General features: G+C 51.1%; 1 protein-coding gene across 1 annotated transcript in view; it reads left to right on the forward strand.

Moving 5' to 3' along the window:
• TTC7B (tetratricopeptide repeat domain 7B) overlaps positions 1-20612 on the forward strand; it is a gene marked incomplete at its 3' end in the record, with an annotated part of 200850 nt that overhangs the window by 142842 nt on the left and 37396 nt on the right. Inside the window, exons 17-18 of the mRNA XM_015571299.1 lie at positions 356-472; positions 8030-8127. Of these exons, the coding sequence (XP_015426785.1) occupies positions 356-472; positions 8030-8127 (215 nt within the window). The remainder of the gene's footprint in view (positions 1-355; positions 473-8029; positions 8128-20612) is intronic.

A 20612-nucleotide genomic window follows, 5' to 3' on the forward strand; every position in this document is an offset into this window, starting at 1 on the left:
TCACATTTTCTGTGTCATTTTGTAGACAAGTCAAGATTAGCTTTCAATGAATTTTTGTAGTTTTGCAGGAGAATTGGTTTTGATCTAGAAAAGCATGCTCTTGATGAAATCCCTGTGTCCTGAATAAAATGAGCCACTCGGATGAATTTCGCCCGACCACCCACGGTCATTTCCTGCACTGGCCTCGGGGGCGGCTCAGACGAAGCCCCGCGCTGAGCCGGGAGCTCTGGAGCCCTTGTGGGGGTTAGGCCTTCGGATGCCCCACTCTGGAGTGAGTGCAGGAGCTCCTGAGTGCGACCCAGGCCGCTCCCTCGGGTGTCAGCTGTGTCCTCTTCTCCTTGTCTCCCCACCACAGGCTGCTGTTCTCCAAAGTGAAGTTGGAGTCGCTGTGCCGGGGCCCGGATGAGGCGCTGCTCACTTGCAAGCACATGCTACAGATATGGAAATCCTGCTACAACCTAACCAACCCCAGGTAAGAGGCACACATCTTCTGTGTCATTTTGTAGACAAATCAAGATTAGCTTTCAATGAATTTTTGCAGTTTTGCAGGAGAATTGGTTTTGTTTTGGAAAAGCATGCTCTTGATGAAATCCCTGTGTCCTGAATAAAATGAGCCACTCGGATGAATTTCGCCCAACCACACACGCTCATTGCCTGCACTGGCCTCGGGCAGCTCAGACGAAGCCCCGCGCTGAGCTGGGAGCTCTGGAGCCCTTGTGGGGGTGAGGCCTTCGGACGCCTGCCCCACTCGTGAGTGCAGGAGCTCCTGAGTGCGACCCAGGCCGCTCCCTCGGGTGTCAGCTGTGTCCTCTTCTCCTTGTCTCCCCACCACAGGCTGCTGTTCTCCAAAGTGAAGTTGGAGTCGCTGTGCCGGGGCCCGGATGAGGCGCTGCTCACTTGCAAGCACATGCTACAGATATGGAAATCCTGCTACAACCTAACCAACCCCAGGTAAGAGGCCGGCGGGGCCTGTTTCGTGTGGGGCTCACGTGGGCCCCTGCCCCTCAGTGCCCTCTGATTGGCATTGCGCAGAGCCCCTCCAGGTCCCCACACATCAGATGGCAGCGGGGAGCCTCCCACGCTCTCTCTCTAAGGGCATTTTCTCCTGGTGGCCGGTGAAGCCATAGGTCATGGGTTTCTTTTGCTTTTGCTGCCATGGTGGCCACTCGGCTCAGCTCACAATGGATGACTAGCTGATGATTTATGGGTAGGCTAGTTTGTTATATACTCCAGATCGGATTCTCACAGGAATATTTAAAAGACCTGCCTGGACAAGAGGCCACCTCCTCCTACGGAGAGGAGAAATTGCTATGGGCATAGTAAAGTGCTGTTTTCAAAAAGTTAAAATCGTGACTCAAATAGAAATTAAGCATGTGTCAAAGATTTTATCTACCTCAATAGCTAACGAGGGAATCAGTAAAATGGTAAGGCTTGTTCAAAGAAGACTTTAAAAATAGATACGCTGAAACAAATTTGCAAATACATGCAAAAACACTGTCCTGTAGGACAATGAAATACATTGTTTGGGATTATCTTCTGTGCAAGGTGGAAATCGATTGTATCTGGACCAGGCGTGGTCAGCGGAGTCACTCCTAGGGCCCCACCCTTCAGAGGCAGATCACCTGGGGGCGTGCACTGTCCACCCCTAGCATGTGCTGAAAGACACCCCATAACCTGCAGTGGCCATGTTCAAGCCTGGGCAGTTCTTTCTGCTGCGTGTCTAGGTTTCTGATGCGCCTGCCCTGTCAGGCAATAATATAACAAACAGGGATGTGACGATTCCAGTGAATTCAAACAACTGCTCCTACATTCAGAGTGTTTTCCAAGCTCGTAGGTAGATGTATGGCCAGCTCACATTATGCTCTTAAAAGTCGGGAGCCTAAAATGTATGACTCAGATGGTACATGTGGACTAAGGGTGTGGCTTGCTCAGTCTGGCCCCCAAGGAGGCCGCCACGTGGCAGTGGCCGTGGCCGTGGCCCCCAGCTGCTGGCCTGGGGAGAGGAAAGGTGGGGTGGGCAGCAGGGAGCAGCAGAGTGTAGGTGGGGCTCCAGGTGAGATTCTGTTTCACAGAAGTTTCTGCAGTTAAGAAACATGTCATGATCAGAGCCCTGCTAAGGGCATGGGTCCTTGGGAACTGACATTAACAGACGGGACCGCAGGCCCCATGGGGGTGCAGCAGGAGGGGGCTCGTGCTGGAAAGCCACGCAGTCTCTTGCAGAGCTGGGCGGCAGGACTTAGACAAGAGTTCCCTTCGTAACCATAAATCCTCCTCTTGATGAGAAGCCTATCTTTCCTTTTGTGGGTATGTTCTGAAAATAAAGATCATTTTAATTTTTTAAAAATTCTCCTCCTCTAAGTCTTTAAGCAGAAATAGAAAATGCTCGTATTTATGCTCCCCAAAGCCCCTCCCTCCTGGCCTATCAGCAGCAGCAGGTTTGGGGAGACTCTGCCACAGCCCAGCGAGCAGGAGACCCTTCCCAGGCCGCTGCTACCTTCCGCGCCCGAGCACCGTCCTCTGCCTGTGCCCCCTTTAGAAATGAGAAAATAAATCCACCCGCGTGCGCATTGCCAGTTTCCCCTAGTTTCTCCACACTTCTCCCATCTCCCCACATTTCCTCCCACTTAGCAACTAAGAATATTGAATGTGAAGAGAAAAAAAATAGCAGAATTGGAAAGCTTTTAAAAAATACTTAAAAACCAAATGCCTGGTCTGTGTCCCTACTTCCTCTGTTTCCTAAAGGGTCTTTGAGGGCTGGAGCTGGAGGAACCCTGGCTTCAGGCGCAGCTGGGATCGGGGTGGGGGTGGGTAGAGGGGGACCCATCACAGAACTGCACCCTCCAGCTACTCCTCCCTCCAGCTACTCCTCCCGAAGAGAGTGTGTGAAGCCTGAGGGAGGGGTTGGTAAGCAGGCAGCCCCTTATTAAGGAGCTTCCTCTTTTTTAAAAAAACTTCATTTATTTTCTCTGGGATATAAATAAATGTTTCTCCTGTAGCCCTTACCATTGTGCCAATTTAGACATCCTCCCCGAATGGTGAGGAGACTGACCTTGGCCGGAGAATGGAGCTTCCAGAGGGGAGGGCTGTGTCCTGAGAGGGACAGCACGCGTCGCAGTTCTCCAGATCAGGGCAGCACTGGGTGCAGCAGCCCTGAATCTGCGATCGATCGGGTCACAGGGGTTTTAGAAAAGGGTGGGATTGCATGAACACATGCGTGAGCAGCATCCCTGCTTAAACACCGTCAGCGGCAACAAAAACGGGGCAGCAAGCATCTGGGCGGGAGGCTGTTGGTTTCTACCTGGAGAAGGTCCACACTGACTTCCCGACCTGATCAGGGGGGGAGTGAGAGTGGGGGTGGGGTCTGGTTTGGAGCCTGATCAGCGGGAGGGTGGAGATGGGGGCTCTGCTCAACCTGCGAGGGTTCATGCCCCTCCCAGCTCCATCCTGAGGCTGGCACAGGCCTGCAGAGCACAGAGGACCACACGGGCAGTGGTGGGGCCGGATGAGAACAGACGCAGCTTCGTGTTCTCTGCGCGACCCTCTTCTGCTTGAAGGAAGAGCTCTCTGAGCCGGTCACTGACCCGCACACAGACAGCTTGGAAAGAGCGTCCCACCTGCCGCCCAAGGACGTGTCTCTTGCTGTGAGCAGAATGGTGGGTGTTCTCAGGAGGGTCCCCTTGGCAAGGTGTCTGTCCCTGCAGAAGCCTGGGTTTGCTTCCCTAGGTCTGCAGTTTCGCTTGCATTTAGGATAGAAATCTGTCTCCTGTTTCGTCTTCACCCTCCTAGTCGTCTCTAAGGCCCCTCCGCTTGTGCGTTGTCACTTGGCCACCCAAGACGGTGTGACCTCTGACCGGCCAGAGCCCCACCCGAGGCCCAGCAGCTCCTGGACCGCACAGGACAGCCTTCAGCTAGGGAGGCGCTCCCTTCGGGCCGGCGCCAGCCTCCGCCGTTCCCACGCGGTCTTCAACCCCGTGCTGTTAGCCTTGCAGGACAACCAGTCCTTCCATTCGTAGGAGATAAAATTGGAGCTAAGCAAGCAGTGAAGTCAGCATAGAGCTGAGTGAAACCCAGGTCTGACACTAAAGCTCCCTCCGCCACCATTCTGCCTCTCTGAGTGGACAGCCAGCTTCTTTGTTCAAATATGTTTCTATTGATTTTTTAGAGAGAGAGGAAGAGAGTGTGTGTGTGAGTGTGTGGAGAGAGAGAGAGAGAGAGAGAGAGAGAGAGAGAGAGAGGTGAATTGGTTTCCTCCCATACGCACCCAGATCGGGGAGTGAACCTGTAACCTGGGCCTGTGCCTGACGGGAATTGAACCGGTGTCCTTTTGGTCTATGGGACGATGCTCAACCAACTGAGCCACACCAGCCAGAGCCAACCTCTGTTATTTCTGTTTCTTATTGTTAACCACTCCTTTCCCCCGCTTGTCACTGCCACGTGGACCATGTCCAGCAGGCAGCCATGTGATGGGAAGAAAACTTTTTCTCCCTAATTCTTACTTCAATCACTCATTAATGAGTAGCATTTTTTTATTGTTTTATTGCTTAAAGTATTACAAAGGGTATTACATATGTGTCCTTTTTTTTCCCCGCCCTTGACAATCCCCTGGCCTCCCCTACCCCCCAGTGTCTTATGTCATTGGTTATGCTTATATGCATGCATACAAGTCCTTCGGTTGATCTCTTACCCCCCTCCCTCCTGCCCCCCAACCCTCCTCGGCCTTCCTGCTGCAGTTTGACTCTCCGTTTGAGGCAGCTCTGCCTCTGTATCTATTATTGTTCATAAGTTTATAATAGCATTTAAAGTTTGGGGTTTCTTTTTTTAAGATGGTTGCTTTGCTCTAACCTCATTTGGAATTTGGAGGCCCCGTTTCACACTAATTCACAGCCATTTTGGTGGAACTTTTTCTTTACAAAGTGTGCCCCAATTCCATCTGGAAAGTAGCCCTATAAAGTGGGAAAATGTCATGTTATGTCATACCCATTTTACTGATGGGAAAATTGAGGTTCGGGATGTTGGGAACTCACCTTGGCTCTTGTAATCCATCCTTCAGTATCCTGCACGAGGCCAGGCATCGGGTGTCCTGTCCAAGGCCCCCTCTCACGTCAGCTCATTGTGTGCTAGGCACCCCCGGAGCTGGGAGGAGCCAAAGCTGCGACAAGAAGCCCAGGTTCCGTCTCCTGGCCCACCACCGGCTTGTCTCTTGGTTACCCTCCGTGTGTGAAGAAAGATGGAGGATTCCCAAGAGAAGCTCCCGGTCCCCCCTGTAGCTTTAGCCATCACTACGGCTCACCCTGATTTCCCCATGATTTCTCCATGTTGAATAGTTATGCGTATGTTCTGTTTTCAAAAGGAACTAGGGAACGTAGCCAAGAAGTGACCAGGAGAGAGAGAAAGCAGCTTCCAGGCTTCCGGGATAGACACTGGCCAGAGTGAGGGAGTGACGGGGACTCGGGGTGGGCAGGGCCCCCTTTGCCCCTTCTTCCACATCCTCATCCATCACAGCATTCAGAGCGGAGAACACGGCATCTCCGTGTTGAATAGTTATGCGTATGTTCTGTTTTCCAAAGGAACTAGGGAACGTAGCCAAATAGTTTCCCGGCTGGTGGAGGGGAAATAAACGCCGTGTCACTGTCAGGGGGTGAAGGTCACAGGTTAAGTTGGGGTTTCCACCATTTGGAGTTGGAGGAGATCCATCACCCGGCTCCCCGCCCGCCCGTTGCACCAGACGGCTGGGACTTCTCCAGAAATCAGCCAACCACACGGCCCTCAGGTGCGTGTGTGCAGGTGTATATAATGACACCTGGGTGTGCCTACGCTGTACCTCTTCTGACTCCTCCATCAGATGGGGAGTCTCTGCGGCACAGGAAGTGGCCTTGCCCAACGTGACCTACTTGATAGGACAGATGTAGGGACAGGTCCCCGCTGAGTCCCAGGGCCCAGCATCACACGTGGCAGCCAGCCCTGAGCTCCGAGACGGGGTGAGATGGAAAGCCTCCAGGATGGTGGCTGAAACAGACATTTCTGATCCACTTTCTCGGATTTGGTCCATGGGAGCCCAGGCATACCCTCCTTTTCAACACCAACAGCTCAGGGGGTGTCTGGGATCCCCAAGATGATGGAAAATGCCCTCCCTTTTGAGATAACGTCTTCTGAAAAACTCCTAAGTGGGAGCCACTGCAATATTCCTATTTTTGTAATGTTTTAGTAATGTTTGCATTAAAAACACATAGACCCGTGCTAGAAACATTTAGTCAGTAATGTGTTCAACGAAAATTTGCATGTACTTTTATGTTATCTGCTGCTCAAAGACATTTATTGTTTCTTGGTGGTGGGAATAACTAATAGGACAGTTTCTGGAAAACATGTGCCCGGGGATGTAGAACGTCTGGGCGGCCCGGCCCTCTGTCCTGAATGCAGCAGGCTTCCTCCTGTTTCCTGTGGATTTCTCCAGCTCCATCCCTGAGGTGGAAACTGCAGCCTGCAAACCATATTAAGTTTCAGACCAAATCTTGTTTGTGCCACTTTTCGCAACAGCTGCAGCGAGGAAGGAAACTGTGTTCCTTTATTGTAGAATTTGAACTTCTTAACAAAAAATATCACCCCTAGGGCCCCCAGATTGATAACAAACAGACAAAGGAATGTATTTAAGACTCACAATTCAAGAGACAAATCAGCTTGTTTTTGGAGGTTCTTTGATGGAATTATCATGAGAGAGGAAAAAAGAATAATATTGTTTTTGCTTACAGGCTTCTCAAATTTTTAAAGAACAACAACAAAAACAGGGGTCTGTTTAGCGGAGGTTCCTTAGCAGTGTGTCCTTCCACTTACGTCTGAGAGGGTCCCCTGTGGGAGAAAGCTGGAGAGGGGATTTGTGCAGGAAGCGGCCAACGACCTGCTGGGCTGCCCCCCACCCCCCACAAGGCCACTTCTCTGGCTCAGGAACACTGTGCGGCACTGTGGCTCCAGCCCTACCCACGACCCGCTCACTGTGTGACCTCACGCCTCCTCTTCTTCATGTGCCAAATGGGTATCGAACACCCAATTTGTCTTAAAGGCTTGTTCTGGGACACAAACGAGGCCATGGCTGTGATTGCCCTTTGAAGAGTAGGGGCCAGGGGTCCTCGCATCCACCTGTACATTAGAACCTTCTAGGGAGCTTTGAGAAGTGTTGACTGCCCCAGAAGGTCTGATTTTGTGCTCTGGAGTGGGCCCTGGGCATGAGTGGTTTTAGAAGCGCCCGGCGACGTCCCTGCGTGGCGAGGGCTAAGAAGCACTGGCGCCGAGTGGACACATGAGGAGGGCATGTACGGGCGTGATGAGCTATGGATTCAGAGTAAGGTGGATGGGCCCCTGGGCTTGTAGTTTTTATATTTTACTAGAGGCCCAGTGCATGAAAATTCATGCACTGGAGGGGGGTCCCTCGGCCCGGCCTGCCCCCTCTCACAGCCCAGGAGCCCTCAGGGGCGGGAGGCGACTGGCGATCAGGGGAAGGCGACGCCCATCACATCTCTGCTGCTGCCACTGCCAGCAGCGCAAGCCTCGGCCAGCCCTGGTCACCTGAGTCTCGGGCAGCCGCTATTCAAGGCCCACCTGGGGACAGGCCTGGCCTTGCCGCACACCTGCCGCCTCGGTGGGGCTGAGGGGACTGGGCGCTGCCATCTTGTGGCTGTGGGCACTGCCATCTTTGAGGGTGGGACAGGCAATTAGCATATTCCCTCCTTATTGGCTGTGGTGTGACAGCGTGAGGGTCAGTTAGCATATCCCCTCTTTATTAGATAGGATAATGACAAAAAGAGACTGAAAACAGCAAGGTCTGTGGGTGTGGTTGAAGCCGCGCTGTGATGTTGATGGCTGAAAGCAGTCCCAGCCCAGCCAGGAAGCAGGTGCTCTGTAACAGATGGAAAGGTGCCGAAGAGCATCAGAAATGCACCCAACGGCAACAGCTGCTCTTCAGGGGTCCGCATTGGTGGGATCTGTTTCCTCCCACCCACCCTTCACATGGCTGACATTCCTCGCTGTTGTTTGGCAGTGACTCTGGACGCGGGAGCAGCCTCTTGGATAGAACCATTGCGGACAGGCGGCAGCTCAATACGATCACCTTGCCAGACTTCAGCGACCCAGAGACAGGTGAGAGTGAAGAGCCGGCGGGGTGGAATGGTGCCGGTTCCGAGGGACGGGGATGAGGACGGCCCCTGGGGCTGGGAGCACAGCTCACACAAGTCGGTTAAACTCAACCGAGGGGCACTTTCCCCGTGTCCTTTCCAAGTGTGCGCACCGTGGGGAAGTCGTGCGACATGGCCAGCACATCGCTGAGGGCTGTCTGTTTCTTCCCCTTGCTCTTAGAGCCTAAAATTCAAAACTAAAATTAGATTGTTCCCATCTCCACAGCTTCCCCTCTGCTTTCCCGTTTCTGCCTCTTGCTTTAGATTGCAGACCTTGCTGAAACCCAGGTTTTGCTTTCTAATCAGTTGCACATGTGGACACACATACATCCAGCACCAGAGCCTGTAGGAGGCAGGGGATGGGGGGGCTCTGAGCTCTGATTCCACTGTTCCACGTGGAGGCCCACAGCACGACCCGCCTCTGAGATTGCCTGTGCTTCCCTCTCACTGGTCGTTCCCCATCCCCCTAAGTACAGAGGAATAAATAGTCCCCTGTCGTTGCCAACACTCCCAACAAGCAATTCTAATAGTAATTCCGACTGTTCAGTGGCAGTTTGGAGGACTCAACAGACCCACAACAGATACAGAAGTTCCCTCTGCTTTGAGCCTCAAGGAGTTCCAGCGCATCACTCCGAACCGGGCTCTGCTGCTGCTCCGCTGCCCCGGGGCCCGCGTGAGGCCAGTCCCGGGCTGGGTGTGCCTGCTCTGCACGGGCTGGCTTTTGGGGAGGAGCCTCCAGGTTCTTCTGCCCGGGGCCAGGTCCCAGCTCCTGAGCAAGCCCCCCCCAGAGGAAGCGAGGGAGCAGGCCTGAGGCACGCACGCACAGCCGGCTCCTGGCAGGCTCTCCTCCGTCAGGATGGGAGGGATAGGGCCTCTGGCAGCCACTGTGGTACCCACCCAAGCCCGGCGGCGTTGCAGCGGCCGGGAGGCTTCGTCCCTGGGCTGGGCTCCCTGTTACCAAGTTGACAATCAGCTTGGGAAGCCCCATCCCAGGGCCCTAGGTCAGAAGGACATCGGGCCTAGGAAGCAGCCTGAACTGCACACCAGTGCGTTTATCATTTAACATCCCACAGCCACTGCACCAAAGGCAGACTGGCAAGCCGCACTCCGCCTCCCCCTGCGATGGTCCCGCCCGGACTGATCTGCAGGCCTTACTGGGTGTAGTCTACAGCCCAGGCAGAGACTCTGACTCACACCAGCCCAGTCCTGCTAGAGCGGACTCTAACCCCCTCGTTCTAGAATTGGAAGGTCGGCTGTCAGGACCAGGCTGTCTTCCTCCTGGGCCCCTTCCCCAGGAGCCTGCGAGGACAGTCGTACTCAGACCCCTTTACCTCCGGGGCCTCGCTGTTCTTCTAAACTCCCTGACTTAAAGGGCACGGGCATCCGCCACAAGCAAAGCCGTACCTGTTGGCGTCGGCAAGGACATGTGGCCAGTGGACGTGTGAACTTCCACCTCACGGTCCTGCCGATGCTGCGCCGCCCACTGCACTCGACTCCTTTGTGAAGCCACGGGCACGCTTATATCCCTTGTTTTTCTGTTCCAGAACAAAAATTCACTCCCTATTTATTTTTTATCTTCTCCTGTGGAAGATACTCAGATACACCAAGCTACAATATAATATAATGAATCCCCATGTGTCTGCTGCCAGCCTTCAGGAACTAGTGTTCTTTTTCTAGCCATCTCTCCTGCCCCACACTCAGGTTTTGTAGAGTATTTTAAAGCAAAGCCCAGACATCATATTTCACCTGTTAAAATGTCAGTGTATATGTCAAACAGATAAGAACCTTTAAAAAGTATTAGCACAACACCATTGCTATACACCTAGGTCATTATACAATACAGGTGAGGAGTGCTTGGTTTGGGGAGTGGTTAGTTACTTAGAGCATGGGTTTCCACCTCTGAAATTGTCCATACACAGATCTGTGGAGTCCCATTAGGGGAACCCATGTCTAGGAGCTTTGGACTGGCTGTGGGTTTTATTAAATGGATGTGGCAAATTGAAAAGCCCTCCCCCCTAAAGAACATCATTTCCCAGCTAACATCACCTCTGGCCCTCCTGCCTCTCCCTCTCCCCCCCGTCATCAAATGGTCCCAGCCATGGAGAGAGGAATCCAGTGGGGTGACATTCATAACTCTGAAGCTGCAAATCACTATCTTTTTTTAGAACAAATCGGTAGTTCCTTAAATAGAGGGTGGAAAAAAAGTGTTTTCTTCCCTTGGCCTCCAAAACAGGATGCAGTTAAAAGAATGATTTTGCTTTGGCGCAGTGTTGGGTTAAAGATAAAGCCCCTTCTCCAGTGCCCAGCGCACAGCCACCGGGCCAGCTTAGAGAGCTAGCGCCCCACTGCCCCGGGCTGAGACCTGGCATGTCCTGTACCTCAGTATCCGCACCTGGGGAAACATACATACAGTCAAACCTCATTTCTGCAACATCTCCCATCTCATGCAATTTGGTTCTTCACCAAGTTGCTCACAGAAAACATGTCTGGGTTATTGAACCAAACTTCAATTTTCAAACTGCCAACCCTTTCAGGCTGATACCCTAGCATGACAAAAAAAAAAAAAGCATCTCTCAGCCAACACACAAAGGAGAGGATGCTTTTGTGGCTGGCGGAATCAATGATTAGCACAACTTAAAAACATACAACGGCCATCGGGGGTGCTCCTGTTGCTAAGGGTGTGAAAGAAACAGTGATCACAGGCAACTGAAGAGGTGGGGACACCGCGGCTGATTGGATAAACGAAAGCGGTTAGCCGCTGACCGCCTTTTGGAGGCAGTGGTATAGGATGTGAACAAGCAAAGATGCTGCAGGCTGACCTGAAGGACACCCCTGGAACGAGGGCGGAGCGGGTGGTTTAATAAATTTTAGAAAAGAAGTGTTTGTTTATAGATTAAACAGTACATTAGACAGGTGCTGGATACAAAAAAGTTAAAACAGGGAATCATCTGGAGGTCTGGAACGGATTAATTCAATTCACATTGCTTCTGGAGGGGGGGCGGGGAATGATTCGGTTTTCGAACACACCGCCCCTCGAACAGCCTTCCGGAACGCATTAGGTCCGAGAACCGAGGCGCCACGGTACGCTCTGTGTAAGTGCTTCTCATAAAGAGCAAACCTAGGAAAAGTCAAGCTCTCACCCTTTACAATGGACAGGCAAATAGCTTCCCCCAGAATGCCCTGCGTGTTGTCGGTGACAGACGTGTTCTTTTCAGTGGGTCTATGGCTGCATCGGTGCCCAGGTAAACCTGAGTGGTGTTGACTCCATGCTGTTACTGCAGAGCAATTAAATAACCAACGGGAAACAACAGAATCGTTTTCTTTAAAAAACACTTGTATTCTGTTGTCAAGTAGAGGAATGATTGTGTATGACATGACCTCATTTTCTTTGCAGCTTATGTGAGTATATTAAAAGCTAGTTTTATTTTTTCTTTGTGTTTCTAAAGTTTTTTTGCTTTTATCCTTTTTTTTTTCTCTTCACTTTTTAGTGTCAGATTCCTCCTCCTCCTCTTCTCTTTCAAGAACCGAATCTTCTCTCCACCTGTTTGTATCTTCTCATCTTCATTCTCATCCCAAACCCGATACCTTTGTGTGGCCCTCAGCAGCTCACTCATTCCATGGCCCAGGTCCCCGCCAGGAACCCTCTCGGTGTAAACATGGTTTATGGCTTTTCCTTTCTTGTTAGATCTGCTTCATTTGCCTGATGTTTCATTTTCTGATAATCTTCCTAACTGATAAGCTGGATGGGAAACTCCATCAAATTTATCTGCGAGACATATCTTGCTAATTTGAAAATCCAAAAGGCCATTTGGGGCAGGAGGAGGTACTGGTGCCCGACTTCCAGGCTTCTCTGTGAAAAGTAAAGAAACCCGTTTTGAGCAGAAGAAATAGAAGCTTTTCTAGGTACTTCTGTGCTTTCCTGGCATTGATATAAAGGCATGAATTAAAGTTGCAGTTTTTAAAAAGGCAAATTAGAACAATTGGCAGATAATTTATTCTACATATTTCTGGGTTTTCAATGTAGAAATTAATTCAACAAGTATGCAGTAATCAAGCTAACTCTCTAAAGATAATGGTCATATGCCCTTTAAGTATGTGGTTCTCGAACTTTCCTGTGCATTAAGGTCACACGAAGAGCTTTGAAAACTGTGGATTAGATCCGCTGGGCCCCACCCCAGAGTGTGTAGTCCAGTGGGTAGGGTCCAGGAAGATGCATTTATAAAATACCCCATATAATTCCAGGACCCGTGGGTTCTGCACAGCATTTTGAAAAGCAATGCTGTAAATTATTTTCCATTTGCAGGGAAGGGAACTGTAGGGTTTATGTTGTGAAAATAGGCAGAAAAATTGAGCAGCATCTTAATCTAGTCTTGCTTTTAAATAATACTGAAATTTTCAAGTCTGTTTAGGGTGTCTGGGAACCTGTCGATGAAAAGAAAAAGCCTGAATTAAATGGAATGCTGGTTGGGAAAGGCCTTAAATGGGACCTAAATATGGCTCTCTTGAGGAGATCCACCCTTGTTTTCTCAGACTCGTTTATTTAATGTTCACTTTACTGGGAGGGCCAGAAAAATTAATCTCTATATCCATGATTTATAAGGGCTCATCTTTGTTCCAAATGCGCAGTTATATGCTGAACAAAAGCTCATAAGGGGAACTATTGCCAGAGAAAACTACTTTCTCTAATGTGCTCATCTTTTGGATGGCTCGCCTGCTTTGTTACACATGCGCACACACACACACACACACACAGCCAGGACAGAAACAAGGCTATCACCTAAAACAGTGGTTCTCAACCTTGGCTGCACAAGGGAATCTTTTTAAAATCCTGATTTCTGGGCCTCATCCTCCAGAAATTCTGTCTCTTTGTTATGGGTGGGGTCACAACATTAGTAACAAAGAAACAGAATTTCTGGAGGATGAGGCCCAGAAATCAGGATTTTAAAAAGATTCCCAGGTGATTCTAATGTGCAGCCAAGGTTGAGAACCACTGACCTAAAATAAGACATCCAGACCTTACCTGTCTGCATACCAGGTGTTCTGAACCTTGCTTGAATGGCAATCCCAGTTTCATGAACTGGAAGACAGAGATAATGCTATCCTATATAATAAAAGGCTAATATCCAAATCGACTGAACGGCCGATCGCTATGATGCGCACTGACCACCAGGGGGCAGGCGCTCAATGCAGGAGCTGCCCCCTGGCGGTCAGTGTGTTCCCACAGAGGGAGTGACGCTCAGCCAGAAGCCGGGCTCATGGCTGGTGCGGGAGCCTCTCCTGCCTCCGTGGCAGCGCTAAGGACCCCTCAGGGGATGTCCACCTGCCGGCTTAGTCCCGTTCCCCACCCCCGGAGGGGTCCCAGACTGCGAGAGGGCGAGCTGGGCTGAGGGACACCCCCCCCCCAGTGCACGAATGTCGTGCACTGGGCCTCTAGTAAACTATAAACTGCTTATGTTGTTTTTAATCCCCTTCTTAAAAATAGATTATTTTTCCCCTTCAAAACAATGCCTGGCAGCAATTGCCAACTTCATTTCTTCCCATTAAAACTGTCTTTTGCATTGACTTTTGCCCAGTGTTTTGGTCATAAAATGGGATCTCACTGTTCTAGAATACCTCAGCAATGTTCCCATGGCCGTTCACTCATTTGCACAACAAGCCCTCCGACCTCCAGGCCCTGCCAGTATGTATCACGTTGCATCCCCGGGACCCTGTGTTCCTTTAAACCCAGACAATTGAAATCCTGGCTCTAGTGAGGCACTGTATAGCAGGTTAGTTATAAAATGTTGGGTGAGGAGCACCCACTTGGCTTTCTGCTGAACGTGTGTCCCAAATGGTGCTCAGTTGTTCGTTTTTGAGGCCATGAGTCATCTCCCCCACCCCCTCCTTTAGGGAGTACCTCGCCCTAACCAGGTGTTTTAACTAAGACTGACTCTCAGGAGAATCTTCCCCGCCCCTCGGATGCAGCGTTTAGTTGGAGACGGGAAAGCATACCATACGTCAGTGGTAAGTGTAGAATCTCCTGATTAAAGTTGTTATGAACTTGAATCCCAAGTCCTTTCTGTAGGACAGACAGCCACGACCTGATGTTTTGTGAATTTCTCCCTCCAATCCTTTGACTTCATAGAAATGAAAACTGGCCAAACCCTACAAACTCTCAGAATCATAATCAGGGTTCCTGGGTGGAAAGATCTGAAAACCGCTTGTTTGATTATTTTTCCCTTCCCTTTGGAATTTCCTGCCCTGGAAACAAAACACAGTACATGAATCGGTCAGCTTGCCTGCGCCCGGAGCGCTGAGACGAAGAGGGGAATGCCCAGTTGGCCTTTGTTTAAAAAAGAAAAAAATCATTGTTAGTGGAAAACTCTGTGTCATTCTCGAATGGCAATCCGATTCCAGACAGCCAGACTTACAGTTGGAAGGTTATTAGAACTCTATTTGCTTTTTTAGCCTCAATTTTGATTTTTCAAATGTTTTGTTTCTTGGTTTTAATTTTTGGTTTGATTTGTTGTTCCAAGGCAACTCTCCAGAAGTATACTTTCATGGTTTTCCCTCCCTTTTTTCAGTTAGTAAGTAGTCCACCGATCTGTTAACCTTCCCCAGGGCCTCAGAGTCACGCTTCCCTCCCTCCTGGAATGTGTGTGGTGGTTGCTGGCGGGTGGTTGTGGAGATGGTGTGGACATTCAGCTGCCACCCGTTTGCCCACTCACCCCCCGCCGGGGCTCATCTCTCCTGAGGTGCTAACGCTTGGATTTACATTCTGAGGAGGCAGTACTTGCCTGGAAAGGACCACAGAAGAAGGCACAGCGGGGAAAATGCCCAAGTCAAGCTGTGCAGTGGAGGGTCAGAAGGCCCCTGAGCTGATCAGACGTGAGACACCCGGTGGCCCAGGTGCGGGCCATCTGTAAATTTTGGGAAGAAGGAACCAATCGGATCTTGAAATTCCTTTCCAATTCAGCCATTATTGCAGCATAGAAAAGCAATTCTAATCATTAGTTTTCCTAAAATAAGCTAAACAGACATGATAAAACATAAACTACATCTGCCAAAATTTAAAGGAGAAAAAGCAGTTCCCCGGATATAGAACTAGTGCTTTAGGTGGTATTCTTTAAGGCACTAGTGAATGATCACATTTTCCGAAGGCTGTTTCTGAGACGCTGATTCTGCCTGGGCAAGTATTTTTAGAGACTCACAGTTCACATGAGCACGTTAAAGGCTCTGAGAAGTCCTGCAGTTAAAAAAAAAATCAAGACTCTCTTAGCTCTGACCCAGGGTGTCCAACCCGATTGCCTCGTTTCCCCCTCCCTGTGGAATCGCTGTTCCAGGCCCGGCATCTTGGAAATGCTGAGGTCCATGGTGACCCGGTGCATTGGAGATCTGAGCCTCTGCTGCCTGTGGCCAGTGCACCCCTCCGGGAGGTGATTTTTCCTCTGAAATCTTGCTTGGCCTACATGTGCCTTCATTTTGCCTTTAAAAGTCCATAATAGAAAACAAATGTTTGTCATTACCCTCACATTAGGGTTCTTCAGAAAGAAAAAGGTTTCACGCCAGGGTCCCTGCAATAGCAGGCTCCTCGGACACATGAAAAAGCCTTGATTTTTAGGAAGTCGGGCAACATTAAACCTTCAGGCAGCCCTTGCTAGTTACAGTGAGGCGTCATGGTTCATGGTGGTGGGGGGGCACATTTATACCAGGGACTTGTATTTTCTACTTTCCCTAGAAGCAGCCCAGCTCTCAAAGTTCAGGACACTGGGTTTGAGGACAGTTCTATGGCTGACCCCACCGCATTTGAGGGGTGTCCATCTTAAAAGTTCAGCCTTAATGATTCAAATATAAATCTTTTCTCGCTAATTGGGTTAAATTAAAGTCTGCATTAGTCCTGTGGTGTCTTTAAAAAGATGGAATGGAGTTTTAGGAGATAGACAAGTCAATAATAAATGGCTCTCAGGTACAAGTTGAGGAGTACGTGTCCAGTAATTAGACGGTCCCCCAAACCTGAGAGGCTGTTCCTGTTTGCTGCATTCAGAGACGAACACACCTGCCCCAGGCAGAAGGGCACTCAGGCCAGAGATGCAGCCTCAGCAATCGGGGAGGGTTTCTATGGAGACGGGGGCATCTTCCCGGTGTGGTCCTCCAGCAGGTACTGTCTCCAGCCCAGGCCGCGTGGCCCTGACAGCTGGCATCTCCCTGCATGCATGGGAACGGCGCCCCCCACGCTTCTGTGTGACCGCCTGGCCGGGCCACCCCGCATGCCCGCCTGGGACCGTGCCCTGCCTCCCCCTGTCTTAGTGCGACCCTTCCCTAACGCTTTCCCGGGAAGAACCTTCCCTTTCAGAGGCACGTTTTGTCAGGTTTCAACTGTGCTTGATAATTCTGTTAGTCGATGGGAAATTGTGACCTCGTCTGGGGACTGGGGTGCTGTCCTGTTCTCTTCCATTCCGTGAAAAGGAACAGTCGCTACTAGATTGGTGACCAAGCTACTTGTCGGAGGGGCCCACAGCTGGAGGCCTCCTGGCCAGTGGGGTTGGGGGAGGACCAGGCAGCTGTCCCTAGAGCCGCTCCAGCCCCATGTCCCCGTCACATTAGTGGGCATGCTACAGAGAGGGGGGTGGCAACCTTGGGATTAGAAATGTGGGTGGGAGGGCGGTGACAGGCAGCTCCAGTAGGCCACACCCCTGCCGCCTGCTCAGACAGGACTACCCCCAGCAAAGATGGGCGGTGGAGACAGACCAAAATGTTTCATGTTCTTACAAAGGTACCGAGAGAATACACCTAATTTGAGGGTTGAAGTGAGTGTGGACTCTATCTCTCCTCCCCCTTCAAAAACTAAGAACCATCACTAGCTACTCAGCCGCCACCTCCTTCAGCCCCAGGACGCCCTGGTTCTCCGTGCACAGGTGGCAGGGTCGGGGGTCACCAGCCACCAGCAGTCTGCAGTATGGGACTAACTTGCTCCCAAGCCCTGACTTGAGAAACAGAAATTCTCTTCCTGCTAAAAATGAAAAACGTTAAGCACAGCTCTTTGGCAGAATGCTTAGTCACGCAGATTGCCGCTCGGCAGTCGGGGTCTTTAGAGGTGAATCGCTCCTCTTTTCCTGCTTATTTTAATAGATTGGGGTGGGGGGGTCAGCCTCCAGGAACTGGAAGCTGAGTAAACTCTGTTGACAGATAACCTTGAATGACATCGGGACCGAGGGAAAAGGAACACAGAGAATGTGAATGGCAGGCAGAGAGAGGGGCTGGTGCTCCATCACGGTCCCATGTTCATGCGCACAAGGCCCCGGAGTTCATTCTGGGGCCGGGAAGCAAAGAGCAGCCAGAATCCTGAGCACACATGTGCGATGCATCTACTGAGGTCTCTCTGGTGGAGGATTTTTTTTCTATGCATCACGTGACCATTGTCCCTTGTTTTTAGACCCTGCTGCTCGCCTGTCACTGGGCGGGCAGGGATGCCTCTAGGGCAGTGGTTCTCAACCTTCTGGCCCTTTAAATACAGTTCCTCATGTTGTGACCCCCAACCATAAAATTGTTTTCGTTGCTACTTCATAACTGTAATGTTGCTACTGTTATGAATCGTAATGTGAATATCTGATATGCAGGATGGTCTTAGGCGACCCATGTGAAAGGGTCGTTCGACCCCCAAAGGGTCGCAACCCACAGGTTGAGAACCGCTGCCCTGGGACAAGCTTAGCTTCTGCGTGCTGTGAAGATGGGAGGGGAGAGGGAAGGTGGCTGTCCTTTAGACCATAGCCACTCACTCAGTGCCACCAGGCCCAGCCAGAGGACAGCGGGACAGAGCATGCTCTGTGTTCAGTGCCCTGCTTGTGGAAACGCCAGGTTCTCAAACAGAACCAAGCCGCCTAATGCAGCGTGCCTCCGGCGGAACAGAATTGTTGGCTGTGAGATCCTCTGAAAGATGAACTTGGAGAGGTGACGTGCAGGCCGTGTGCGATTGCCACACTGGAGGTCTGCGTGAAAGGAGCCGCAGGTCTCGTGCTCCGGAAAAGGGATTTTGGTGAAGGCTCAGCCGCAAGGGCAATTTGAGCTGACTGTTCGCAGTGTCCTGCTTGTGACAGGGTTTCTCAACAGGCTCCGGCATATGACGGGAGTCGGGTCAGAAGTCCTCGGGAGGGGCCGGAGCTTGACACGCAGCTTCGGTTCCTGGGCCTCTTGGTCCGCAGGGCAATGCCTCGGCCCCACAGCCCCTGGGCCCTTGCCTCGCCCCCCTCCCTCCTGCCCCAGCACATGGCGGTCCAAGGGAAGCCCAGACAGAGCCCTGGGTGCAGGGCTCAGGGCCGTTCTTAAGTGGCCCCTGCCTGCCTTCGTGTCAGGTGTCCGAGATAACGCTTCCACTGTGGCGGCTGGGTGAGGAGAGAAAAGGCAGTGGGCTTGGGGAAGCACAGATCTCATCAGCCGCATGGCCTCTTACGGCGCCTGGACCATTCAGGCCATTAAATTAGGTCACAGAACCTGGGCCAGGTCTGGGGGCACGCTCCCTCCGCCTGCAGCAGCTCCCAGGGCCCGGTGGCAGAGCCACTGTGTCCTGTGACCAGGGACGCGCTGGAGCACAGCAGCTGCTCACCCTCAGGGTTGCCACGGCGACAAGCACGTCTCCAGCCAGTGTGGTAAACAAGAGCCACAGCAGCCGCCCCTCCCCTGGCCTACCTGTCGGACCGGATGACTCGGAAGCTTATTTCTCCAGCCATAGGTTCCGTTTAGAAATGTGTCCGATACCCTCCCTCCAATTCCTTTTCCAAGCGTCACCCCATGCACGCTGTAGGAGCACTTTGGCTTTGGTGAGAAAGAAAAGGGTCGCTTTAAAAAGATGTAGGTTAGATGAGCACTTCTCGGTGTTAACGTACATAAGTCAGAACCCAGTATCTACAGTATTTTGACATGTACCATTTCAGTCCTATGAAACGGTAAGACACAAGCTATTTTGATTATATTTGGATGATATTTTTTAATCAGATACATTCATTCTGATTCAAAATGATGTTTAGCCCTTGTTTTCCTCCAAATTCTAATCCAGTGGAAGAATTTTATTTCCTGCGCCATTGCCAGGAATATAGATGTTAACTGTTAAATACTTTTACCATTATTGCTAGTCCCCTACTATTATTAGTAAAATATCTGAATACTCCGATATCCATCCCTGGCCCAGAACATGAAGGGTCTCCGCCCTGTGACGTGTGTATAAAAAGGGATTGACCAGGAAGGAAGGATTAGTTCTCATAGCACTCACGCTCCATACCCAAATAGGTTAGTTCTACTCGAGATGTGGGAGGGGGGGATCCCTGAGTGAGGTGCAGTTTACGTCCACTGTCAGTTTTAGTCCAGGGGGTGATGACCGCCACACCGAGCAGCCCTGTGAGACAGTGAGGTCTGGCTGTGAGAAGGAGAGCAGAGAGGGAGAAGGAAAGCATCTGAAAGAGAGGGCCACTCATCCAAACCCAGACAGTGCCGCATTTACAAACAGCACACACTCCTTCACACATGCGATCCGCAGGCATCTCCCACGGGCCTGGCATGTTATCCCTGAAAACGCCTCAGTGGAGGGCCTGGTTCCTGTCTTGTGGAGCCGCCCACGGTCCAATAGGAGAGACCGTGACTTCAGCTTTCACATAAAACGGTGTGATAAGCTCCTGGGAGCCCCGAGCACTGAGGCCCGGCTGTCTACGGGCCAGGGATCGGGGAGAGACAGAAGGCTCGCACAGCCTTCCTGGAGGAGTGCTGTCAGGGCTGGATTTAAAGGCTGGATTTGGATCCCAGCGAGTGTTTGAGTCCTGGCTTTGCCATCTGTTGGCTGTATGACTTTGGGTAACTTACATAACCTCGTTAAATCTCAGTTTTGCCTCAAGATTGAATGAGATAATATGTGTAAAGTGCTGATCCCAGTGCCGGGAGCATGAAATGTTCTCTGGAGCTGGTGGCCCCCACTGTCCGCATCGCCATCACTCGCCAGTTCACAGGGAGACATTCCAACGAGAGGAAGCCACTAATCTAGTTGTACGTAGGTACCACGAGGGAAGGTTCTGACCCGTTCATTTGTGGCCCAGACCAACAAAGCAGTTCATCCAAAAAGCACCCTGAGCCCCTCCCAAAGCCATTAAGTTCTTATAGCAAAGTAGCCAGAGGACCTGGTGGGAAATTCGCAGAAGTTTCTAGCACCGTCATTTATTATTATTTTGAAGTGAGTTAATGACTCTTTTAAACATACCTCAGTTTTGACTCCTAAGGTAAATACCAATAGACATAACCCATGTAAACAGGGGACTCAGCAACTCTTCGGTCTAAAGGGGCTGTGAGACCTAGACGCTGGGGGGCTCTGTGCCCCGGTGGCTGAGCCGCAGGGAGGCGGTAGAGCCAGGCTGTCGGTCGGCGTGTGTAGAACACGCCTTCGGGCTTTCCTTGGCTGAATAGTGGTACCATCCATCTCAGCCGCACCTTGGA

Source organism: Myotis davidii, unplaced genomic scaffold (genome assembly GCF_000327345.1).
Source record: "Myotis davidii unplaced genomic scaffold, ASM32734v1 scaffold732, whole genome shotgun sequence".
Lineage (NCBI taxonomy): Eukaryota > Metazoa > Chordata > Mammalia > Chiroptera > Vespertilionidae > Myotis > Myotis davidii.